The sequence below is a fragment of the Lygodium microphyllum genome, chromosome 4 (assembly GCF_053477565.2).
Source record: "Lygodium microphyllum isolate KBCC chromosome 4, Lygodium_microphyllum_v1.1.10, whole genome shotgun sequence".
Lineage (NCBI taxonomy): Eukaryota > Viridiplantae > Streptophyta > Polypodiopsida > Schizaeales > Lygodiaceae > Lygodium > Lygodium microphyllum.
In genome coordinates this window covers 77,630,745-77,653,502 of record NC_141138.1, presented here as the reverse complement: position 1 = coordinate 77,653,502, position 22,758 = coordinate 77,630,745, and the positions used below count along the sequence as shown (strand labels likewise).

At 39.0% G+C, this 22,758-nt stretch overlaps 1 protein-coding gene across 1 annotated transcript; it reads right to left on the bottom strand.

The window, feature by feature from the left end:
- Positions 1 to 9,047: 9,047 nt before the first annotated feature.
- On the bottom strand, positions 9,048 to 19,239 carry LOC148037204 (ABC transporter G family member 29-like). Its single transcript, XM_087676130.1, has 24 exons — positions 18,355 to 19,239; positions 17,450 to 17,570; positions 17,276 to 17,364; positions 16,928 to 17,012; positions 16,690 to 16,849; positions 16,489 to 16,565; positions 16,347 to 16,400; positions 16,172 to 16,262; positions 15,780 to 16,081; positions 15,343 to 15,624; positions 14,805 to 15,118; positions 14,527 to 14,687; positions 14,356 to 14,453; positions 14,081 to 14,243; positions 13,846 to 13,998; positions 13,426 to 13,583; positions 13,002 to 13,334; positions 12,574 to 12,864; positions 12,000 to 12,083; positions 11,778 to 11,911; positions 11,465 to 11,692; positions 11,187 to 11,358; positions 10,710 to 10,964; positions 9,048 to 10,197 (listed from the first exon to the last, which is right to left on the bottom strand). Exons 1-24 carry the CDS (start codon positions 18,732 to 18,734, stop codon positions 9,916 to 9,918), a joined length of 4,467 nt encoding a protein of 1,488 aa, XP_087532256.1. The 5' UTR covers positions 18,735 to 19,239; the 3' UTR covers positions 9,048 to 9,915.
- Positions 19,240 to 22,758: the final 3,519 nt, after the last annotated feature.

Here is a 22,758-nt window from a genome sequence, read left to right as displayed (position 1 = left end):
CATAAGCCCCTTAATATGTGAAATGAACTTGCTTATATCTTCTCCCTATTTGTATTCCAAGCTAAAAAACTTAATCTTTAGAAATATCTTGGATTTCTTCCGTGTAGCACCATAGAGCCTTTCGAGCTCATCCCACTTCTCTTTTACAGTTGAGAGCTGGTCAATGTGATGAATTAAGGATTCATCTGAATGAAGCATGATGATGGCCTGAGCCCATTCATCATCTTCTACATTAAGGGGATTGGATGGGTCAATTATTTTGGTTCCTTTTATGAAGGGACAATATTGTATTTCCATCATTTTGTATTTGATCAAAACTTTCCAAGGATGAAAATCTTTCCCATTAAATTTCTGAATTTGAGGACGGACATTAGCATATGTTGTGGCCATTGGGAAGTTCTTACCACTTGTTAGAACAAGGGCATTGTCTAGTCCCTTACAACCTTGCCACTGAATGCGGAAGCAAATCAAACAATTGATATCAAAGTTGTAATGAGGAGAAAGGCTAAAAATCATACATATGTAATATTTCAAAATATGCCATTGGTGGTCCTTTCTTATGTGCAATCTTCTTTCGAGGTTTAATGGTCTTTTTAGGCTTCAATGATTTGAACCTAGACTGGACTTCAGGCTCCTCCTTGTGGTATGGCTTAGTGGATGAACCTTGTGTTGGACAAGTACTGTCTATGATTTCAATGCTTGTTTCTAATGATTCTGAGGAGAGTACAATGACACTCATCCCTCTGATTTCATTGACCAGTGTACTTGAAAAAAGTCACACAAGATATGCAATACAAGTTTAGGGTAGGATGGTCTATGTGTTTATAATTGTACACATAGCCTTACAACATGAAGTAAAGCACTCAATTGTTTTAATTTTCTAATGAAAACATTCAGATGGTATAAGTACCAGCAACAATGATGATTAAGCAATGTGCCTTAGTGCTTATAAGCACTCATCTGTAGCTTATGTTGCTAGAGATGGTAGATGTCGGTCTTGATGAGCTTGATGATGACCCTTCGAGTAGACGAATCTCTGAAATGAAGTCCCCATATTAGTAATTGACTCTGGAAGATTTGACTCAGTGATTAAAATCATTGTTAATGACCAAACATTGAAAACTTTTGAAGATGGAAGAAGCTTGAAGCTTCGTGGCTATGGTTGCCAAGATACCCACATCTAGGATTTTAATCATAGCAAGATGTAGAAGATGAATTAGGACAAACCCTCTCAGGTGAGGATGGTCCACTATAGGGGCTAGAATAGCCATAAGGTAGCCACCATGATTGCGCCTTATGCTAGTTGTGCTTCAGCTCGAATCAGGTCGCCTACGAAAATTGCGCCAAATCTACGTTTTATGTAATGTCGTCCACCATGTCGCCTAATCCCAGCCTTTGATGTGCCAGCCTAAGTCGGCTTGAGCTAAGGAGAAGATCTCTAGAAGAAATCAGAAGTTGAAATTGCTTCTATTGCCCACATTAGCTCCTCCAAGGTTAGGGGGTCTAGCTGGGTATGGTGGAGAGGAAGGTAACTGAGATGGCAAAAGTACTTCTTGTGCACTTAGATGTGTAAAGAGGCTGAGGGAAGCTAAAGGATCAGAGATGGCTCTGATACCATGTTGAAAATCAAAGTTGAAGGCTTGAGAGAGTGTGCACAAGAGGGAGAGAGAGAGCTCAAGTACAAGAACAAAATCTTGTTTAGTTAGTTGCTCAAAGTACAACTAGTACACTCTACTCTTTTGAATGTGCACTTTAGGCTATTTATATAGCCACTGGAGGAGCTGGGGTTAGGGTTTCCCCTGTCCTCCAGCCCTTTTACACCTAGCTACCTTTATCCTCTCTAGTGTGAGTTCCTATGCTTATCTTTCAACAGAGATGAATTCTTTGGAAAAGAATGCTACATGGGAGTTAGTCTCTTTATCTTAAAGAAAACATACATTGCCATTTAAGTTGATCTACAAGATGGAGGTATCTCCATTTGATGCATTGCCTAAGTACAAGGCAAGATTAGTGACCAAAGGACTTAAGCACAAGAAGGGGATTGACTTTGATGAGTTCTTGTCACCAATAGTCAAGGCGACCACCCTTCATATAGTCCTTGCTTTGGTTGATAGAGAGGATATGGAGTTGGTTCATATGGATGTAAAGACCACTTTCTTGCATGGAGGCTTACATGAGGAGGTTTACATGTGGTAGCGTGAGGGATTTGTTGTGGAAGGCAAGGAGGAGTTGGTGTGTAAGGTGTATAAGAGTTTATATGGTTTGAAATAGACTCCTAGAGAATGGTATCATAACTTTGATGCCTTTACACAGTCACAAGGGTCCATGAGGAGTGAGACTGATTATTGCCTGTACACTAGGAGGGCTAGGGATGGTAGCCTTATGATCTTAATTCTTTATATGGATGAAATGTTGATTGTTGGGAAATCAATCATGGATGTGGGTGCTTTATAGAAAAGGTTGTATGAAACCTTTGACATGAAGGACATTAGGAATGCTAGTCACATTCTTTGAATGCACATTATGCAAGATCAACAAAAAGATACTCTATTTGTCTCAAAAGAAATACATTGGGAAGGTGTTTGAGCGTTTCAATATGGAGAGGGGAAAGGCTATCAATGTTCCATTGCCTCCATTTTCAAAACTTAGCCAAGAGCACAGCCTCAAGTCAAATAAACAGAAGGTTGAAATGACCAAGGCTTCTTATGCATCTGTAGTTGGGTAGCTTAATGTACACAATGGTTTCTACTTGTCTAGACATTGCCTATATAGTGGGAGTTGTTAGCAAGTATATGACAAAACCTAGAAAGAAGAATTGGAGGAAGTAAAGAGGATCATGGGATACGTGAATGGCATGAGATCTATGTGCATATTTGATGCATATGCTTTAGGAAGGATGCATCCTTTCTTGGATATATAGATGCTGATTTTGTAAGGAGTATAGACTCTAGGACGTTTATATAGGTTTTGTATTCATATTCATAGGTGTTGCAATCTCTTGGGTCTCTCAATTACATCCATATATGACTTCATCTACCCATGAAGTAGAGTATGTTACAACCACTAAGGCTTGCAAGGAAGTTATATGGCTTACTTGTCTAGTGGTGGGAGACTTAGGTATTGTAGGAGAGGTGGTTACATTGCACTATGCTAGTCAGAGTGCCATTCAGTTTGGCATAAAACCCTTTCTTTTATGCAAACATAAAGCACATTGAGGTGGAGTAACACTTCATTAGGGAAGTGCTTGACAACAAGTGCATTGAGCTTCTCAAGATCCATGCATATGATAACCATGCAAATCTGCTTATGAAGAGTTTACCTTTCTGAGTACTTTGCACATTGTAGAGTATTGATAGGCATTGAATAGTATCTTCACTTTCTTTTTATTACCAATGGCCACCAATAACTAGGCGAGCACCCCTTGTATAAGTGTACACTATATAATCATATATAAGTGAAGATAACAAAGAATTAGGGTACCATTCATTTTATATCCACATAACTCTCTTGTGTTCCTCTTTCTCTCTCTTAACTCTCACACTTCATAGCTTCTACCTCACACCCACCATTGCTTCCCTCTCACTTGACACTAGTAAGTACTGTTTAGATCATATCACTGTTGCATGGGTGTTATTTAAGACTAATTAGAACTATGCTATCATTTCCTTATCCATGTTTAGTAATCTTGTATGGTACTATAGTCTACAATAGTATGACATTACTATGTTAGCAATTAGCAATATTAGTACTACTTTGTTGGTACTAATTCGATTTCTCTTCTGAAGTAAGTAGTTTTCTTAAAGAAACTTGTTAGCAGTATGATGCTATTATTCTAGCTATGATTAGTACTTCGTTAACACAATTTTTACTAGCTTCTTTTGATAGAGCTAGTTTAGCAATTGTTGTGTTTGTAATGCTTATAGTTGTAGTCATGAGCATTTATTATCCTACTGAATGTGTAATGCGTAGAAGCATTCACACCCTGCATCATGAGGAAGAAGCAACTGTAGGTGTGCATGGATCTGCACAAGGCTCATCTACAAAGCTTAAGGAGTAGACAACTACCCCTCAATAGGCCAACCTTGATAGTAAGGACTCAAAAGAGAAGGAGGTGAAAGAAGCCCTGATTTGGATAATGCAAAGGATGTAGAAAGCTATTATGATAAAGAGGGGCATTACAGTCTTCATGCCCTTCAAGTGGACAGAGTCGTCAACTTAATTAGGCTAATGGATCATAATGTGCTCCAATTGAAAAGTTTGTTCTTTGTGTTCTCACATAGGATATAATGATAAAAGACAAAAGCCATGACTATCCAAATAAAACTCTGAAGTTTTGATCATAGTAATAAAGGCTGCTCAATTGAGGTGTCAGGTGGATCTCCTATCCCACAAGGGGTAGCACATTGTGAAGGTGGGCACTTTAGATTTCCATGCTAGTTACGTAATAGATTTAGATTTGGCATGCCACTTTACATGTAATTTAATTGTGACTAGAGTCCAAGGTCATCGATGAGGGTGTTTTCCAAGTGCAAGAGATTACCCTCTCGAAAAACGAGAAACGTGTAACAAAAATTATACAATCAGATAAAGATTAGCAAGGAAGCAAGGTATATTTGAATTGGTTCAATGTTAACTTATTTTTCTATATCACATTTTTATCTGATCTAATACTAGTGTGCTTTGTCACTTTGATGAGATCGAGATGATAAGATAGAGGTTGAAGTGGTTATCACACTAGAGTAGGAGTGGGAGCCCACTATCCATAAACAGGCCCATGAGGATGAGGAGGCAATTGTATAGGAGCAAGATGTTGTTGTTGCATCCCTCAGGGATTGAAGCATGAGGAGACCACTGTGTAGGAGATACATAACAAGGGCAGTGCTAGTGTGAGGATGTCGTTGTGCCAAGAGCCATGAGCCATCTAGCCAATCCCCTCATTGTGAGAATCCAAAATTTTATAGATTATTCCTTGGTGTTGGGTTTAGGAAGTGGAAAACTCATCGCCTTCATACCATAGTGCATTTGAACTTGTAAATGTGTGCAAAACTAGATCCTAGAACTCTAAATGAATATATGCCACTATATTTCCCTTTGCTTATGAATGCACCTTTTCTCTTATATATTGACTAGAGTTCTTTTGTCATATTAGAATGTCTCTATTGAGGAGAGTTCATTTGCATGAACATGTTTTTTAAAGCAGGTCTTTTGTTTATTTAGCATATTTTATGTATCAGAATAATTAAAATGATGTATTGATGTGAATGCTCAATACTACTTCTTGCAAGATGCTTGCTTGTTTTTTATGTTAGTGGAGTTATAGGGAGAAGATGATATCAACAAGCTCCACTTCATGTGCATTTGAGGGGTTAGTTCCACAAAGTTGAGAAGCATGTTATGTCAATAAGGCCTAGACTGACGCAATTCTATACATAGTTGCGATTGCATCATGATGTGGGGATTTAGAGTAGCATGTCCCTTGGGAACTTGATGCCGAATGTTAAGCTAATAAAGAAATAGAGAATGGGCCAGACTTCTAATTCAAATTCAACTTGTTGCAAGACAATTGTGTGTAGCAGCCAAACATCTACCACTAGGAGTGGAGTAGCAAGCTTTTTTTCCTAAAGCTATTCTCTGTGCTTGTGAATAGGGACATTCACATGCACCCTCAATATACACCATTCATGGATGACATGCCATCTAAGACGTGTTTGAAGTCAATCAAGACAACTTGTTGTGTCAACACGTATAATGGTCATTTGACTGACAAAATGAGTTGTTGGACATACTATTGCCATACTTGTAGAAGCTTAATAAATTGAAGGATACTATCCCAAAGTTCTCTTACAAAACCCTTACAAAATTAGGAAGATTGCATTGAAAAAGAATATCTATTTAAATCTTCTTTTATGATTCAAGTTAGTATTTTTTTAGTATATGTTAGTATTATTAGTACTATTCAACTTGGCACTATATACTAGCAGATGGACTTTTTCAAGGTGCCCCCTATCAACCCTTCCTTCCTTGGCCGCTTGAGCCACCTTGTTTCTCACCCATGTCCTACATTTCAAGTCCTCTTGTTGAGCACATGTAAATTTTTGTAAGATTTACTCTGTGTAAAAATTAGCCATAGTTGAAACAAAATAGAGGGGTCCAAAACAAGCTAGGAAGTATGTATTTTTATATCCCACCTTTCAAAGCATTTTTTGCAAAAAATAAAAAACATGTAGAGTTTCTAATCAAAAGAATCTCAAAATATTTTTAATTAGGCAAAATTTGCATTAAAAATACTTTGATATACATGACAGACATACCCGTTAAGAGAATTGCATTGTAATAAAAACTATTAATTTTTTCAATAGTTCCAAATAGCATTGTTACATGATCTTTGACTAATATTCATGCAATTTGAAAAATCAGATTTTATAAATAATGAGTTTTCACTTAAAACTTGGTCCAAACCTTTAAAAGATTTATTTCAAGTATAGTGAATTAGGACCTAAGCCAATTAAGTGGCTTGTAAATAATAACAAATAGGATAGTCTTTTTCACCAACTTCTCAATTACACATACAATCCGTAAATTATATGTATAACTTGCAAAAACACTCATAACTTGCAAATGTGAAATCTATAACTTGTGCATTAGAGAATGATAAAAAACTCTCAACAATGCAATATATCCAAAAACTATTGCTCACGATTATGCAAGACCAAAATAGGACTTAAAATGGCCTTAAATGACTATAAAACTAGTGGTTAGAGCTCTTATGGGCTTATCGGTAGTGTGTACATTGTAGTTCTTATATAGCAAATCTTACAACTATTTGAGATTGTAAACATGTCCTAGCTTGGGCATCTACAATATCCAAAGTTAAGAATGAGAAATTGGGAGTGATTTTTTACCCATTTCTTACTTGCTTGAATTTTCACTCCTTCTCCTTTACTTTAGCCCCCAAAATAGCCTCTAACATTGGTGAAGCTTTGAGACCATGAAAAAACTCATGTGATGGAAGGACTTGTTTTAACCACTACACAAATTACACTTACAAAAGATGCAAGGAAGGCTCACTCAAACACACAAGAAGAGAGAGATGGAAACCAAAAAGTTTTCTTAATGTTCTTTTTCTTCCTTCCCACACACCACCATATTTTCTATGTGTAAATATGATAGACCATAAAGCAAAGTGGCTTACTAAGTCAACCAACATATAACGACAGACTATGGCACTATAATTATGCTATTTATAAGTAGTGGTAGCTAAATAAAACAATAATTAATGAGCTAGTAGCTATATGGAGTTCATGATGACTACCAATGTGGTAATCATGGACATGACCACCCGTTTGTCCAAGCAATCCATCATCAATGTCTACACATGTTGAGCTTACCATCTATTTTTTAAAAAGGGAGGTGAGGACTCAACTAGAAAAGGAAACACAAAAAAGGAAAAAAGGAAAAAAAATGCGACAAAAAAAGGAGTGACAGAGCATTGACAATTCTAAGGATGACAAGTTGAATAGGGACTATGTTGATGTTGGGGGCTACAAGTAGAATAGGGATGATGCTAAGGACTATGCAACTAGAGAAACATGTTATGTTGGAGGTGAAGACTAGAGAAATCATGGGCTATGTGGTGGAGAAGTGATGAACTAAGATGAGAAGTAGTGCATGAGAGCCAAACTCAATGGAGAGAGAGAGAGAGAGAGAGAGAGAGAGAGAGAGAGAGAGAGAGAGAGAGAGAGAGAGAGAGAGAGAGAGAGAGAGAGAGAGAGAGAGAGAGAGAGAGAGAGAGAGAGAGAGAGAGAGCATATGCTGGTGAGGGCAACATGTTTAGTGCTCTCATGCACATGCGCACACATGTATACATACACTAAGTAATGTGTAGGAGGAGGTATTAATTGCTTCTTAGATTAACACCAAAGTTGTGCTTATCCCGTTGGCAATCTCAAATTTCATTATAGGTCCATTCCTCTATCAATGATGAGTGACTTTCCCATTAACAAATAGGAAATCTTTTGAATTACCACATAGAGGGGTAAAATCCTCCAATGATCAAATTTTCAAATTTCCATTATGCTCCCTAGGGGACTGTATTTCTTTAAGTAATTTGGGCCCACATTTCTATGAGGTACCAACATTACTTCTTCTATATGAAGAGTAGTTTATAAGTATTGCACATCAAACACTCCATGGGTTTGAATCCTCTCTCCCCACCACCATGGAAAGGAAAACACTCTAATCACTTGGGCTTCTTGATTTTGGAGCCCCTAATGGCCTCAATCAAGCCTAGCCACAAATTACCAATGTACATTTGATTATATCTATTAACTCAAGTCACATCTCTCTCTATCATCCACTTGGTCATAGTTCTTAGAGTGTTAAGTGTCAAGATACCTTGGAAGAACCCTACATATAGATTGCTAGCCATTTGGATGCCTAATGAGCTATCTTCCTTTTGTGGTAGAACTAATAGGGAGTGGGCATGCTAAGTTTGCTTGAACAATATGAGAACGATACTAATACATTATAGGAAGATGCATTGGGCACATATGGCCTATGATGGAAAATGTTAAAATTAATGAAATAGTGAGAAGCTTTTAAGATATGAAAATTCTTTCATAAAGTAAAGTAAAACCCATTTGCTAGAACGTTCCATTCTAAGTTATGGTTCCTTTTGGAATGGCATGTTATAATTGTATGCATGCATCATGTTGTATAGAAGTGCCATGAGTAAAATATTTTGTGCTACTTGCCTTTGAGATCGAAGGAGGATCAAAGTAGAGACTCAAAATTCACCATGTAAGCTTTATGACCACATTTTAAAAGTCTTTATGATGATTTGAAGCCTTAAAGACATAGTAGTTAATGTAGCATTGTGTCATATTAAGTAGAAAATATTTGAGTAGCTAGAAAATCTAGAAGCTTTAGGTTAGACTTCAATAAAAAGATACAAGTTCATTGCATTGTGTAGACAAAATTTGAGCACATATATATTGATGCAAACAATCTTGTTCATACTTGAAGATCAGACACTCTTTTTGCTTTTAAGTTGATGCTATCTATATATAGATCTTAATAAGGTACAAATAATGCGTAATTGCCTAGTTATGCATTTTAGCTTGAATATAATAATTAAAGAATATATAGTTTAGAGAAGGCTATTGAGGTAGTTAGTGCAATAGTGCATATAAAACATCTCAAGGCTTTCAAGTATAGCACTAAGTGAGGAAAGATATAGGGATGCATTGGAACTAATGGTGCTCAACTCATGAGTGTGTGCACTTGGTGTATAGATGAAACCTTAGTCTTGTAGGTACATGTTGATGAAACCTTAGGTTTGTCATGTAATGTTATGAGGCAAGCACTAAGCTTGTGGCTTTAATGCCAAAAACCTTTGTGCCAATGGGCCTCCAACATTATATGTTAGTTAGCATACTACAAAGCCCCAAGAAGGCTTCCCTATCTTGCTTAGGCTTAGAACTAAATCATTAGAAAGAGATGAATGTACATTTGTAGTGCAAGAAGGAAGACTAGTGACTTATACCCCATGCAAGCTGAAGCCCTAGTGTAGAAACTTCAGTGTGACTGTGACTGTTCTTCTTAGGTCACAACCTAGAGGCCCTTACCAAGTGATCCATGTGCATACATGTGGTTTCTCGAAAGAGTGAGATAATGGGCTCTATCAAAGTGATTGAGTGGGCTAGATCAGATGCATATGAATATACGACCCCTCTCAAGTAGGTTGTATCAAGTGCACTTGAAGTGAGGACCCATTCTCAAAACAAGTGGTGCAGGGATGCTGGTTGTATCATCTTGTTTGGAAGTTGCTCTATCAAAGGCACATGAATTGAGGACCTCTATCGAATGCACATGAATTCAGGACCCCTCTCAAAGCAAGGGATGCAACTGGTGGTATCATCTTCTTTGGAAGTTGAGGGTCCTCAGAAAGAAGGTGAACAGAAGGGCGAAAAAGACTGGGAAGACGATGAGCACTGCTGCAACGTCACCAAGGAAGTCCCTGTGGAAGCCAAATGTGTTGTTGAGGTAGCTAGTAACCGGCTGGTAGTCGCTGTCCCCATCAGGGAGAGTAACCTTTATAAGCTTCTGCACATCACCATACTGCGACGTGATGAGTCCGTTCACCGTCCATGCAGTCGGGCAGATCCAGTAATACCAAATCCACCACTTGGGTATTTTCTGTTTCATATACACAGGTCAGTCCTCATTTTCGAGCCCTTTTGCGCAGATTTACTGAATAAACAAAACAAAACAAACAAACAAACGTCTGCATGCATGCACGCAAGTGTTAGCACCCGGAATTTAGCATGCGCGCCTATACAAAATGATCAATTGATAATATGATGACATAGTCACAGGTCAGTCCTGATTTTTGAGTTCTTTGTACAAATCTACTTAATGCATATATGTATGTATGTCGGTAACTTATGTATGCATGTTGGTAAATTATATGTACGTATGTGTGTTGGTAAATTGTGTATGCATTTATGTTGGTAAATTATGTATGCATGTTGGTGAATTATATGTATGTATGTTGATAAACTGTGTATGAATGTTTGCATAATACATATCCCCATATAGTAGTTTGGCAGGTGAGCACATACAGAAATATTCATTTCGGAATATGATGACACCCTGACACAGTCAAGTCCATGCATGGACAAGCAGAGACAGTAATGCCCATCACTTACCGGCCTTGGCATTAAGAAGCCAGAGAAGAGATTGAAAATAGCATAAAAGGCTGATGCCACAATTGCTGCCACTTGATAGTTTGGTGTGATTGAAACAGCCATCATCCCATAGTAAGTGAAGTATAAGAATGTGCAGAACATTGTGAAAAAAAACCATAGGCATTTTGAAACTGCCCATTTGAAGCCAATCATAGAGTACACGATAAGTCCATACATGATTGTTTGAAAGAATACATAGGGTAGCTCAATGGCAACCTGAAATCATTCATCAAAAGCACAGTTAAAGAATGAATGTTTCGAGGTAACTAAAACTTTACTTTGGCTTCTTATCAAATCATTTATCACTTCTTTTTGGTCCTAGTGAATTTGATTTGATGCTACTCATTTTCTTTCCTAAAGAAACAGACTTGGATGTTAGAATTGGCTCAAGCAATGACATATTATTATGATACCTTTACAGACAAAAGTAAGACTGACCTGAGCTAATGCATATGGCATGGCAGAATACATTCCAGCTCCTCGTTCTCGGTACAACACGGTGCGCTCAACTGAGACAACTGGCTGCACCGTTGAGCAGTTATTTATACCCAAGAACAGAGTAGCCCCATACATGGCTCCCATGACAGTCAAGAGGTCTTGTTGCTGCTCTCTGTCCATCCAAAATTCTACGATTGTGAGAAATGATGAACTTAAGTAGGTATTTAATCATGGAGGTTGCAGCCATGTACTTGATAGCATCATAAAATGTGACATACATTTTGGTGCCAAGTTGCCAGAAGATGGTACCAAATATAAGAGCTGATACGAAAGTGAATGAGAATCTAACTAGGTTGTAGTCTGGACTACGCCAGTAGGTCAAGTTCTGCTTCCATAATAGTGAGGTGAATTGTCCCCATAATGACTGGGAGTACTTTGTTGAAAAGTACAGGTCCTTTGTGCCTGGAGCTGGTGAACTAAGCTCCTTTACCAGCTCTTTGTTGCGTCTGCATGTGAAATTGTTAAACAATTGGCGTACTATTCTGGACATACTAGGAGACTGGAATGTTGATTGAATTGAGGCATGCTTACTGTGCAAGAGATGATTTTTTGTAAATCTGAGCAAAGTCCACCCCTAGCCGCTGCTCTTGTGCAGCAGAACTGATCTCCAACATCCATGTAGCTGGATTATACTTGTCCTTTATCCTAGAAACTCCTGGGATAGCCTGCAGAGGAACACTCACACATTGTCCTGTTTTCGAAAGTTGCACAAGAGAGAGAATAAATAGATTTAAAACTTTTTGAGCCCTTCACCTCAAAGTACTCAATAATTTTCTGGGAATCTTTGCCCAATGGTCCAGCATAGATGACTTGGCCACCTCGTTTCATCAGTAAAAGCTGAAAGAAGCCAATATTGTGCATTCATCAGTAGATGCTGAAACAGGGTATCAGTCCTTAACTGCACACCATCACATGTATGACCGAGTTTCACAATTATGATGATTGTTTTTTTAAATTTCCATTACTCACACACCCGACCGCCCACAGGGGGGAGAACCTCCCCTCCAAATATTAGCCATGAAACAATGTAGGCATCTCCTATAGACACTGAGGATAATCCGCAAGGGAGCTTGATCGCAATTGGCATCCTCCTCCCCAAGCCACTCACCAAGGAGGGTTCACCTGAGTGTTCAAGGGACAAGAGTTGTGACTGCACGAACGCTCCATGTGAACATGGACGTCCCTAATGAGGATGCACCTTGTGGGGCTTGAACCCACAACCTCTTTAGCACCCAGCCATCACTTTGGGGACAACAATGATCTGTTCTATCTACAGCAAAGCACATGCAACATAATTTACCAGAATGCTGTAACTGAAATAGCATACCTCATCGAATGACTCAAATATGTCAATACTTGGCTGGTGAATTGTGCAGACAACTGTTCTTCCAGTATCCACTGTGTTTCTAACAGCACGCATGACAATGGCTGCTGCTCTTGCATCCAACCCAGATGTAGGCTCATCCATGAAGATGATTGATGGATTAGCCACTAACTCAACAGCTATAGTCAGACGCTTCCGCTGTTCCGTTGAAAGACCGGTCACACCTGGCATCCCTACCAGGGCTTCACTCAAATTTTCAAGCTCTACAAGCTCCATGACCTCATCAACAAATCGCTGCACAGAACAAAGAAGTTAATAAAAATTACTTTCTTTTGGATTTCTTGACTGCATTCCCCAACTAAGGAAGAAATTCTGATTGGATTGTTGTTAGCATATTCGTTCCAGCCACTATCTACGATTCAGATTTTTACCATCTTTGTCTCTTGATCAATCTCAGCTGGAAGACGAAGCCATGCCGAGAACATGAGGGATTCGCGTATTGTGATCTGTGGAGAATGTATGTCTGTCTGTTCACAATACCCTGAAATCCGAGCAAATGTGTCTTGCTTTTTAGGGTAGCCAGATATATATATCTCTCCCTCAATATAGCCACTAGTTTTCCTGCCTGCAAGGACATCCATCAGAGTAGTCTTTCCAGCACCACTAACCCCCATTAGGGCTGTGAGTACACCGGGCCTGAACGATCCAGTCACCTCTCTCAGCAACTGTAATCTTGTTTCAGTAACTCCATGTTGCATCATTTCCTGAATGATTTATACGTTAGGTTGGCTGCCAACTGAAGCTGAATATGGCATCAAGTTTACTGGATCCTGAAGACCTAGAAAAATTACTTACCACAGGCATGTCTACATAGTATTTCACATCCTCAAAGGCCATAGTAAGTGGGTGGAAAGGAAGGGACATCCCACGATCAACTGCAGGAATCTTAACTGCAGTGGCATCAAAGCTGTTGCTGCATCTTGAACTACTCAAGTGTTGCCTTTGCAGTTCATCTGTCAGTAAACCGCAAAAAAATTTCAGATCAACTCCTCAAAGGGAGGAAAACATTTATTTCTGGTTTTATAGGCCCAATATACCCCCTTTCCCCACCTTCAAGGAAGAAGACATGGTTTTCCTAAGGGTAAGACCTGAGAATAAGTCTTTATCTTTTGGGAAGTGTAAGAAACTTAGTCCAACCCTATGAAGTGATCAAGTTGATAGAAGAAAGAAACTCAAATGAAGGAATACAGATTGAGTAAAGAAAAGACAACATACAAGCATTCTTTCCATCCAAAGGTCCACTTTGAGGTCTCTGCTGCGAGCATTTTACTTTAGACTGTAGCAATGTATCCTGACTTTTGTCTTCATTACTAGCTTGCATTTCAGCAAATACTTCCTCAGATATTACAGCCTGAGGCTTTCCAATGGCTGTAGAATGTAGAAGTTATTACATGACTCACACTTTTATTGGTTAGCATAACGCTTGACACATGGACAAAATGATACTTACGGCCAAAGTATGACAGCACTATTGTGAAGAGTAGGTTGAATGTGAGAATAAATCCAATCAAAGCACCTATTCCAATCCAGTAGAAGTACGACTGTGTGAAAAGACCACGATTTATGAGAACTTGAACTCCAGTAGTGAGATCATCTGGGCCCACAATTGTACTCTGCATGTAAACACAATGATAGACACATTCAACAGTGATCTTTGACCTATGAGTAAAGGATAGGAGGCTGTTAGGCAAATAAGCAGCTATGGACAGTGGACACAGTTTTTACCCATCGAGGAGCAAGAAACTCATTGATAGTATTTGCAGTTTCTCCGTATGCTAAAGGTGACATCCAATAGCCCCAAATCCACCAGTTCGGAATCTTTGCTGTAGGTTAAACACTATGTTAAGACCAAAACTAGTAATTGGAAAATTAATCTGATTTGAAGACAGCAGGCACCTCTTGGAATAATGAAACCTCCCAACATGAATATGAGCAGCAATACAAATGAGCCCCCTGTGTTGGCAAGGATCATAGAACGACAGAATCCACCAATCAATCGAAAAAGAGATGAGGACATTTGGTGCATCAGAAATAGTAAAAGGTATTGTCTGAAAAACCTGCAGCAGAATATGAATACAATGAGTTAATTTGTTGAATGATGCATGACGTTACCAGGGTGGAAACTCTAATAGGTACTTGAGCCTTAAGGACTCAGCAATGTGCATAATCCTTACCTACTAGGCTCAGGTGCAAACCCAATAACATAGTAGGTCAATGAGACCCACAATCCTGATTCTATAACTGACTGTGGGATCCTCAAAACAAAAGTCGGCAGTGTATAAGCCCATGCTGGATAGAACAGGAGATCACGTTGTTTGAAGAACACAGGAAGTCTATAAATCGTCAATGACATCTCTGCAAACCCATTGAACGTGATGATAACCAAGGAGAAGAACAATGCTCCAAGGTAATAGGTTCCATCAGCTAGGTCTGCTTTTAGCGTTGTGCGTAGAAACACTGTCATTGCTATGAAGGCCACAATGACCAGCTGCAGAACAGACTAGTTGTAGTAAGAGCTGGCAATGTTGATTGTATGCAATAAAATTTCTCAAGATTGAAATTCCTGGGATTTCAAAACCACCTGAAAATATCTAGAAGGAGATGGAAAAATGGATCTTGTAATTGGGCATTACTTCATTCTGAAATAACAAAAGCAAGAGAAATGATATAGAATGCCACAAATCATTCTAATCATTGCATGGACAGCAGTACCTGGGCACCCTTGAAAATGTAAACGAACGAGTTCCGTTTCATGAGAAGCCATTCACGAGCAAAACAAGCTTTGAAGAGGTCTATCTTGCTCACTGAATATCGGCTGAAGGATAATGCAGCCCTATGGCTTTTCTCTCGTGGATATGGGCGAGTCAGCTCATCGGCCAACTCCCTACCAACGTGGAAGTGTTTAAATCTTTCAGCAAACTCCTTCACTGAAACATAATTGTATGGCTTTCTTTTGTCATACCAATATTGCTCTTGGTCTTTGCGCGACGTTACCTGAAATGACATGAAAGTATCAGAGACATGTACATAACAAATATATATTTAAAGGAACATACAATGAACTATTCCAACAAGCATTTAAAGTTCGACAATGAATGACATTTACTGCTCTTTAAGTGACTAAATATGTGCAAGTTGATATAGATTACCTCCTGCAGGAAGTCTGCAGCACCCTTTCTCTCTGGGCATCTGAAACCACACATCTCAAAAAACTCCAAGATATGCTCCCGTGGGCCCAGGTATACAATCTGTCCTTCAGATAGGAGAAGCACATCATCGAAGAGCTCAAAAGTTTCCGGTGGAGGCTGAAGTAGAGACATCAAGATTGTGCCTTCTAGAACATGCACAAACTGTGTTAGGCATTTCACCACCTGGAATGTGGTGGAACTGTCTAAACCAGTGGAAATTTCATCCATAAATAGTGTTTTGGTAGGTCCTACAATCATCTCTCCTGAAAAGAAGATAAATAAAGGTGGTTAGAGAATCTGGTCTTAACTCATCAATGTAAAGCATTTGCAAGAACAACTCTCAGCAAGATTACCTGTTGTAACTCTTTTCTTTTGCCCTCCCGAAATTCCTCTTCGCATGGGGTCTCCAACCATGATATCAGCACAAACATCTAAACCAAGAATCTTGAACCAAATTCCAACACATGTTAACTTAGCTGCCGAGCTATCAACTCTCAGTAAATACATTTAATAAGATAACCATGCTACCTTCAAAGTATAATCTGTTTGAAGGTTTCCTTGAATCCCTTCCAAAGAAGTTGCCTATACATTCATAGAAATCACAGAATGCCAGTCAGCAGCACAGCAACATATGAGAAGATGGCAGCAGAGGAAGGGTAGAAACTTGAACCTTCATAAAGGCATCTATTTCTGCATCAGGAAATATTCCAGCCTGTTTCTCTCTCTTTGCAAGTTCCAGAAGCATTTCTTTGGGCATCTCAAAGAACGCAAACAATGAGTAACATGGAAAGATACAAGGACTCTTTGAAGACTGTTAATGTACTCCACTCTCACAAGCTCAATGCGAATCATGATTGTGATAGTGCCTTACCATATCTAGTGCCAACTCCTTGACACTGTGCAGAGAAGTCTAAAGTCTCCCTCACAGTTAGCTCCCCAATGTGAAGGTCACGTTGGCTGATATATGCTGATGTTTTCTGAGGAACAAACTCATGAAGAGCATGTCCATTGTAAGTTATGCTTCCCTTTTTCTGTCCATTTCAAGAGCCATCAGATAAAGTGCCGAGTCCAACTGGACAATGCATATAGCCTTCGATATAATACCTTACCTTCAATGAGGGGTTCAATTTCCCAGCTAAAGCTAAGAGAAGGGTTGTCTTTCCTGATCCTGGAGGGCCCAGAAGAAGAGTCATCCTGTCAAAAATAAAGGCAAAGTTTCTGTTGTGTAAACATTTATCTGATGGTGTGTACTAACATTACCATGTCCTCAGCGCTCAAACATATAATGCTGAATCCCATGTTACATCTACATGTATTCATGCCACAGGGTGTTTATGTATGCACAACATAATGTCTTAGGGTGAATGCCAGTGTTTGCTAGCCTTAAGGCATTGCTCATTTGAGTTTTCACCTGTAGTTGATTCGATGGTGAACTTGTATAACTGAAAGAGACCAACCTGGAGGGCTTGATGATGCCACTCAAATTATTTAGTATGGTAAGATTGGCCTTCTTTGTGGTGGACAAATGGACCATACCCAGCAATCCCTGTGACCCATTATTAAATTGTCATTTCATTGGTTACAAACTTACAACTGGAAACCTCAAATGCTTCAAATTGCTCTGTAATCACCTCCACAAAATTTCTGATCACATTCCAGAGAGTAGGCAATGCTCTGCTGCCAACATGGCATCTAGCATCAACAGTAAGATTTTCGAAGCGCACTTCCACTGTTGGCAGTTCAATGCCTACTCTGTAGTAAAGAATTTCATTACAGCTAGTTGAGATTTTCGGATTCTAAAGAGTCTGCATTTTAAAATTAGATCACAAGATTTGAATTTCTTGTCAGCAAAATTCAATATTGACAACTCCATTTTCTTGCTAAACCAGTTCAAGATACGCATGCACGTGCAGACCCACCTACCTTTTCCAAACTACCAACTAGGAGCCAGCCACTGGTCAGGAGCATGCATTGTAGGCGACATTTCCATTCAAAACCCAATGTTTCAACCACGATAGCCAGGATTTAAACTCAGGACCTTGCATCAAGCTTCAAACGTCTTAACCAAACATGCTGCAAGTTTGTTAATGCATGCAAGGAATAGCAACTTTTGGTTTGGGAAACATCAGGGACGGTAGCTCTTCCCTGTTTGTGTCCTATATGACTTTAAACAGTCAGAGGGAGTGGCAATTCCTGGCCGCCCTGATCCTCTATCCTCATAGCCCATCCCCTGTAACTCTCACCTCAGCCTTACATAGCCAGCTTCTTCCACATCCCCTACGCTTCAGGGAGTAGAAGCTGACCAAACCAGATTGCTCATGCTTTTAGAACATTTTCTTTTAGCACAAAAGGTTGTCAATCTGAAATTTCATGATCCAGTTCTGCCTTCTTTTACTATTTTCTAGTCTCGAAAGAACACATGTATTAGCCTATGCCAAGTGTTGAATCTGTGCAATTTCCTGGGAAAAGACTTGGAAAGAGCCTACATGGAGCCACATAATGTACAATACGTATTCTTATTGAAGAGGAGCCATACTTGTCTATTCGATTCCTGAGCTTTTTGAGAAACTTCTCATTGTCTTCGTCAGTGACCTTAAGCAGTTTCTCAATGAGCATCTGTCGTTCCATGAGTCCAAGGTTGGTGACATCGATCTGTTGCGTGACAATCTGGCCGCCTTCGAAACTCTTGAGGATAGAGGTGCGAAGACGGTCGAACGTGGGTAGCCTTTCGAGGGCTGCCCACTTGAGTGCCTCTTCATCGTCATCTTGAGCTTCTCTCCTGGAATGCATGAACACATTGTCTGGGCCTCTGGAAGACCAGCTTCTGATACTAGGGTTCCTCATACTCCTGCTGAGTGTGTTCCTGAGCTGTGTACCCCATATGTCTAAATTCTCGAGCTCGACCGCCTGTGCCATGTCTGCTTCTCATACACGCTCTCAAAATGCCTCGTGCCTGGAGGAGTAATCTTGGATTCTGTGAGCTCTTCTGATTTGCTTAGTCTGTCTATGCTCTAATTATGACTTCCCAGAATTTGAGTTGCCAAGATAATAAGAAGGTTCTCGAGCTCACCGCTTGTGCGGTGCCTGCTTCGCATCCAAGCTCTTCAAATACATATATGTATGCCCGTATTATTACTGCTTGAATTCTGTGAATGCCTTCTGATTTTGACAGTGTGTGTATGCTCAGGCCATGATTTCCCAAGAATGGAGCTGGCAAGTTGAAAGGAAGGAGGACGCTGTTTTGGGGCACCCGGGGAGAGAGATGAATCACTTTGCAGTTGGGAGAAACGGGCCGGCAATGCCAGTGCTCAGTGCTGCAATGAGAGAGAGAGAGAGAGAGGTGTGTGCTGTTGAAAGGCAGCAACTTCGAAAGCCGTTAACCAGTGAATATCATTGTCATTCCCCCTGTCTCTTTCTCCCCCCCGCCCGCCCCCCTCACACGAGCTCCACGCGAGCTTCACACAGAGACACAGACACAGACACACACACACACACACACACACTCTCTCTCTCTCTCTCGCTCTGTGCGTTTCTCTTGACCCTCTTTGAGGTTTAAATAATTCCAGCATTGCAGTCCTAATCGGAGTGAGCTCATACAGCTAGGAAATCTCTCTCTCTCTCTCTCTCTCTCTCCATTTTCGAGTATTTTTCATAGACCGAAATTCGTATTTAAGATGCTGTTCTTTCGATTGTATCTGCTCAGGTTATTGGCAAGACACGTGTCAGTCTCCGTGTTACCCAGGACGTGCACTGACCTGCTGACGGGTCAACTTTGCACGCACGAATAAACAAATAGAAAAGCCATATCTATCCCACAGCCCTGGCCCCTAGAAAAGAACTTGAAACCTACCAAGACACCCACCTTCAAAGTTCACAGCACCCATGGTGGGATTAAGTTTGGTCAACTTTAGTAAGTGGACGCGTCAACACCTTTTCCTGGGCTCCAAAACCCTCACCATCTTAAGAGTTCAAAGTGCATCTATTTGTGAGGTTTGTAACAAGCAAATCATATGAATTTTAAGGTTTCAAACCTTGAAAATTTTGCAATCCATCCTACATTTAAACTTGATTTTCATGAACATTGGTTGCATGTTAATTTTCTAGGCTTCTGGTTCTTCCAACACTTAGGGTTGCACAACTTGCATATAGCAGCTTCAACCTTTTATGTGACAAGTATCACTCCATACAACTCTCGCATATGAGTTGTGTCAAACCACACCTTTTGTGAGACCTTGTTTTTGGAGCTCCTCCTGTTTGAGACTTATTTACACACTTGTTGGCGGTGCATCACACATGTATTATTTTGGTGGTGTTGGCAACATTGTTTCATGGCGTTATGTTTAGACATACAACCACTTTTACGAGCCAAAGTTTGATTGCTTAATTTGTAAGAACACCTTTACTTTACCCTTGAAGTCAATGCCTTTTTAAAAGGGTTAACATTTGTAAGGTTTTCATATGTCTATGTGTGTTTCCATGTACAAAGATGTAAGAAAGTGAAACTTAAAGTTGAGACTAGACCCAATTAGACCTACCCTCACAAACTAATTCAAGGTATAATGGGGAGCCCAAAGTCCATTATCATCTAGCCTATTATTTGTCACAAAGTGTTTACAAGGCTTGTTTGAAAAATCATTGCGATACAATCTGTCACAATTGTGGAAACTTCTTGACTTAGCAATCTTGAAATTTCCCTTTAAGTATGAAGATCAAATCAACCTTCTAATGCATTTGTCAACAATAATAAACACGTGATTCATTTGACAACCTTTATACTTGAGGGAGTGAAGCAAAAATAAGTATGAATAAAGTATAATTCTTTTTATATGTTGTGTACATGTTAAACAACCTATTTTCATGAATGCATGAACCTTAGCTAGTGGATTTGACAAGGCCATTTGGAAGCATTATTGAAATACACTTTATGAATAAGTCAAAGACTAGTCTAACTTGTGTTGTATTTGTGATCTACAAATGACATATAGTATTCCTCTTGCTAAAGTGGTGATATGTCAAGCTTGTATAAGAACAAGTTTTTTGCCCTACCTCCTTTGTCATGACAATTTTCTTAAGAAATTTTCCATAAGGACAAAGAGATCACTCAAAAAATGTACCATAATTAAAAGTTAGAAGATATAAGGAAACCAACATGTGTAGCATATTATGATAGGATTAGTAGGTGGATAAGCTCATTATGCTATTCAAGCTTAGAGGTTGGAAGTTCCATGATGGACCAAACTATATTAATAAATGGCAATCTATTTTGCCTCTACTCTTAGGCAAGTAGGCTTCGTGGTAACCTAAAGGCATTGATAAAGAATTCAAACTTAGAGGTTGGAAGTTCCAAAATGGACCAAACCATATTAATAAATGGCAAACTTAGAGGTTGGAAGTTCCATAGTAGTAACCTAAAGGCATTGATAAAGAACTCAAACTTAGAGGTTGGAAGTTCCATGATGGACCAAACCATATTAATAAATGGAAATCTATTTTGCCTCTACTCTTAGGCAAGTAGGCTTTGTAGTAACCTAAAGGCATTGATAAAGAATTCAAACTTAGAGGTTGGAAGCTCCAAAATGGACCAAACCATATTAATAAATGGCAAACTTAGAGGTTGGAAGTTCCATAGTAGTAACCTAAAGGCATTGATAAAGAACTCAAACTTAGAGGTTGGAAGTTCCATAGTAGTAACCTAGTGGCAAACTTAGGGGTTGGAAGTTCCATAATGGACCGAACCATATTAATAAATGGCAATTTGTTTTGTCTCTACTCTTAGACAAGTAGGCTTAGTAGTAACCTAAAGGCATTGATAAAGAACTCAAACTTAGAGGTTGGAAGTTCCATAGTAGTAACCTAATGGCAAACTCAGAGGTTGGAAGTTTCATAATGGGCCAAACCATATTAATAAATGGCAATCTATTTTGTCTCTACTCTTAGGCAAGTAGGCTTAGTAGTAACCTAAATGCATTGATAAAGAATTCAAGCTCAGAGGTTGGAAGTTCCATAATGGACCAAACCATGTTAATAAATGGCAACCTATTCTTTCTAGATTCTTAGGCAAGTCAGCTTAGTAGTAACCTAAAGGCATTGATAAAGAAAAGAAATCTTCAATGTTGCCATCAAAGTGCTATACACACTAAGCTTTACCAAAATGATCAAAATCGATATAATTAATAGTGTAAAACAAGATTCACAATAGCGTAAACATGCTAAATTCACTCCGTGGCAACTAAGAAGACTAAACCTTGTATGATAATTATGGAATTCATAATGTTTTAAACTATGTGGCATTCTTAAACAATACTTACATGTTTTAGAAATGCATTTTCCAACTATACATTACCATAGCAACACAAAATGCTAACATCTTCAGGAAATGCACTTTCCAACTTAAGTATATATGCTTGAAAGTACAATAGTCACACAATGTTGGTTGTTGAAGTAATATTCCAAAGTTGGTTAGTTTCACATTGCCCTTCCTTTGAAAAGTAACATGTGAAGTGCAAAGAACAATATTCCAATGTGGCTAGATTCACATTGTTCCTCTTTTGAAAAGTAACACATATGTAAATGTATATCTTAAGAAATGTTATTGTCGCTTATAAGGAGAAATGCATGTCTCTTCTCCTCTTGGACAACTTGCAAAGCATCTTACCAAACGAAGATGCGTTTTCACTTCAAGGCTCATCTTTTTAGATATGTTGATCCATTTGCTTAAGTGCACCTCTTAAACACAAAAATCATACATCTACTTTATCACCTACAAATTGATAGTATTATAGGTTACATTTCACCTCTATTACTCTTTACAAGCTATTAAAACATTATAGTAATCCTCATTATAGACATACAAGCTCCAAGAGGAAAAAGGAAAACATAATATGTGCATGTTTTACGCATGTATACATGTATTAGAAAATATTTTTGGGCATCATTTTGA

Bases quoted from the DNA above. Each gene is read 5' to 3' on its own strand.
- LOC148037204 (XM_087676130.1), bottom strand. From the start codon at position 18,734: ATGGCACAGGCGGTCGAGCTCGAGAATTTAGACATATGGGGTACACAG. The intron at 14,688-14,804 runs GTAAGGATTATG...ATTCTGCTGCAG, and splicing joins TTTGCACCTGAGCCTAGTAG to GTTTTTCAGACAATACCTTT. The intron at 12,865-13,001 runs GTAAAAATCTGA...TGTTCTGTGCAG, and splicing joins TTGATCAAGAGACAAAGATG to CGATTTGTTGATGAGGTCAT.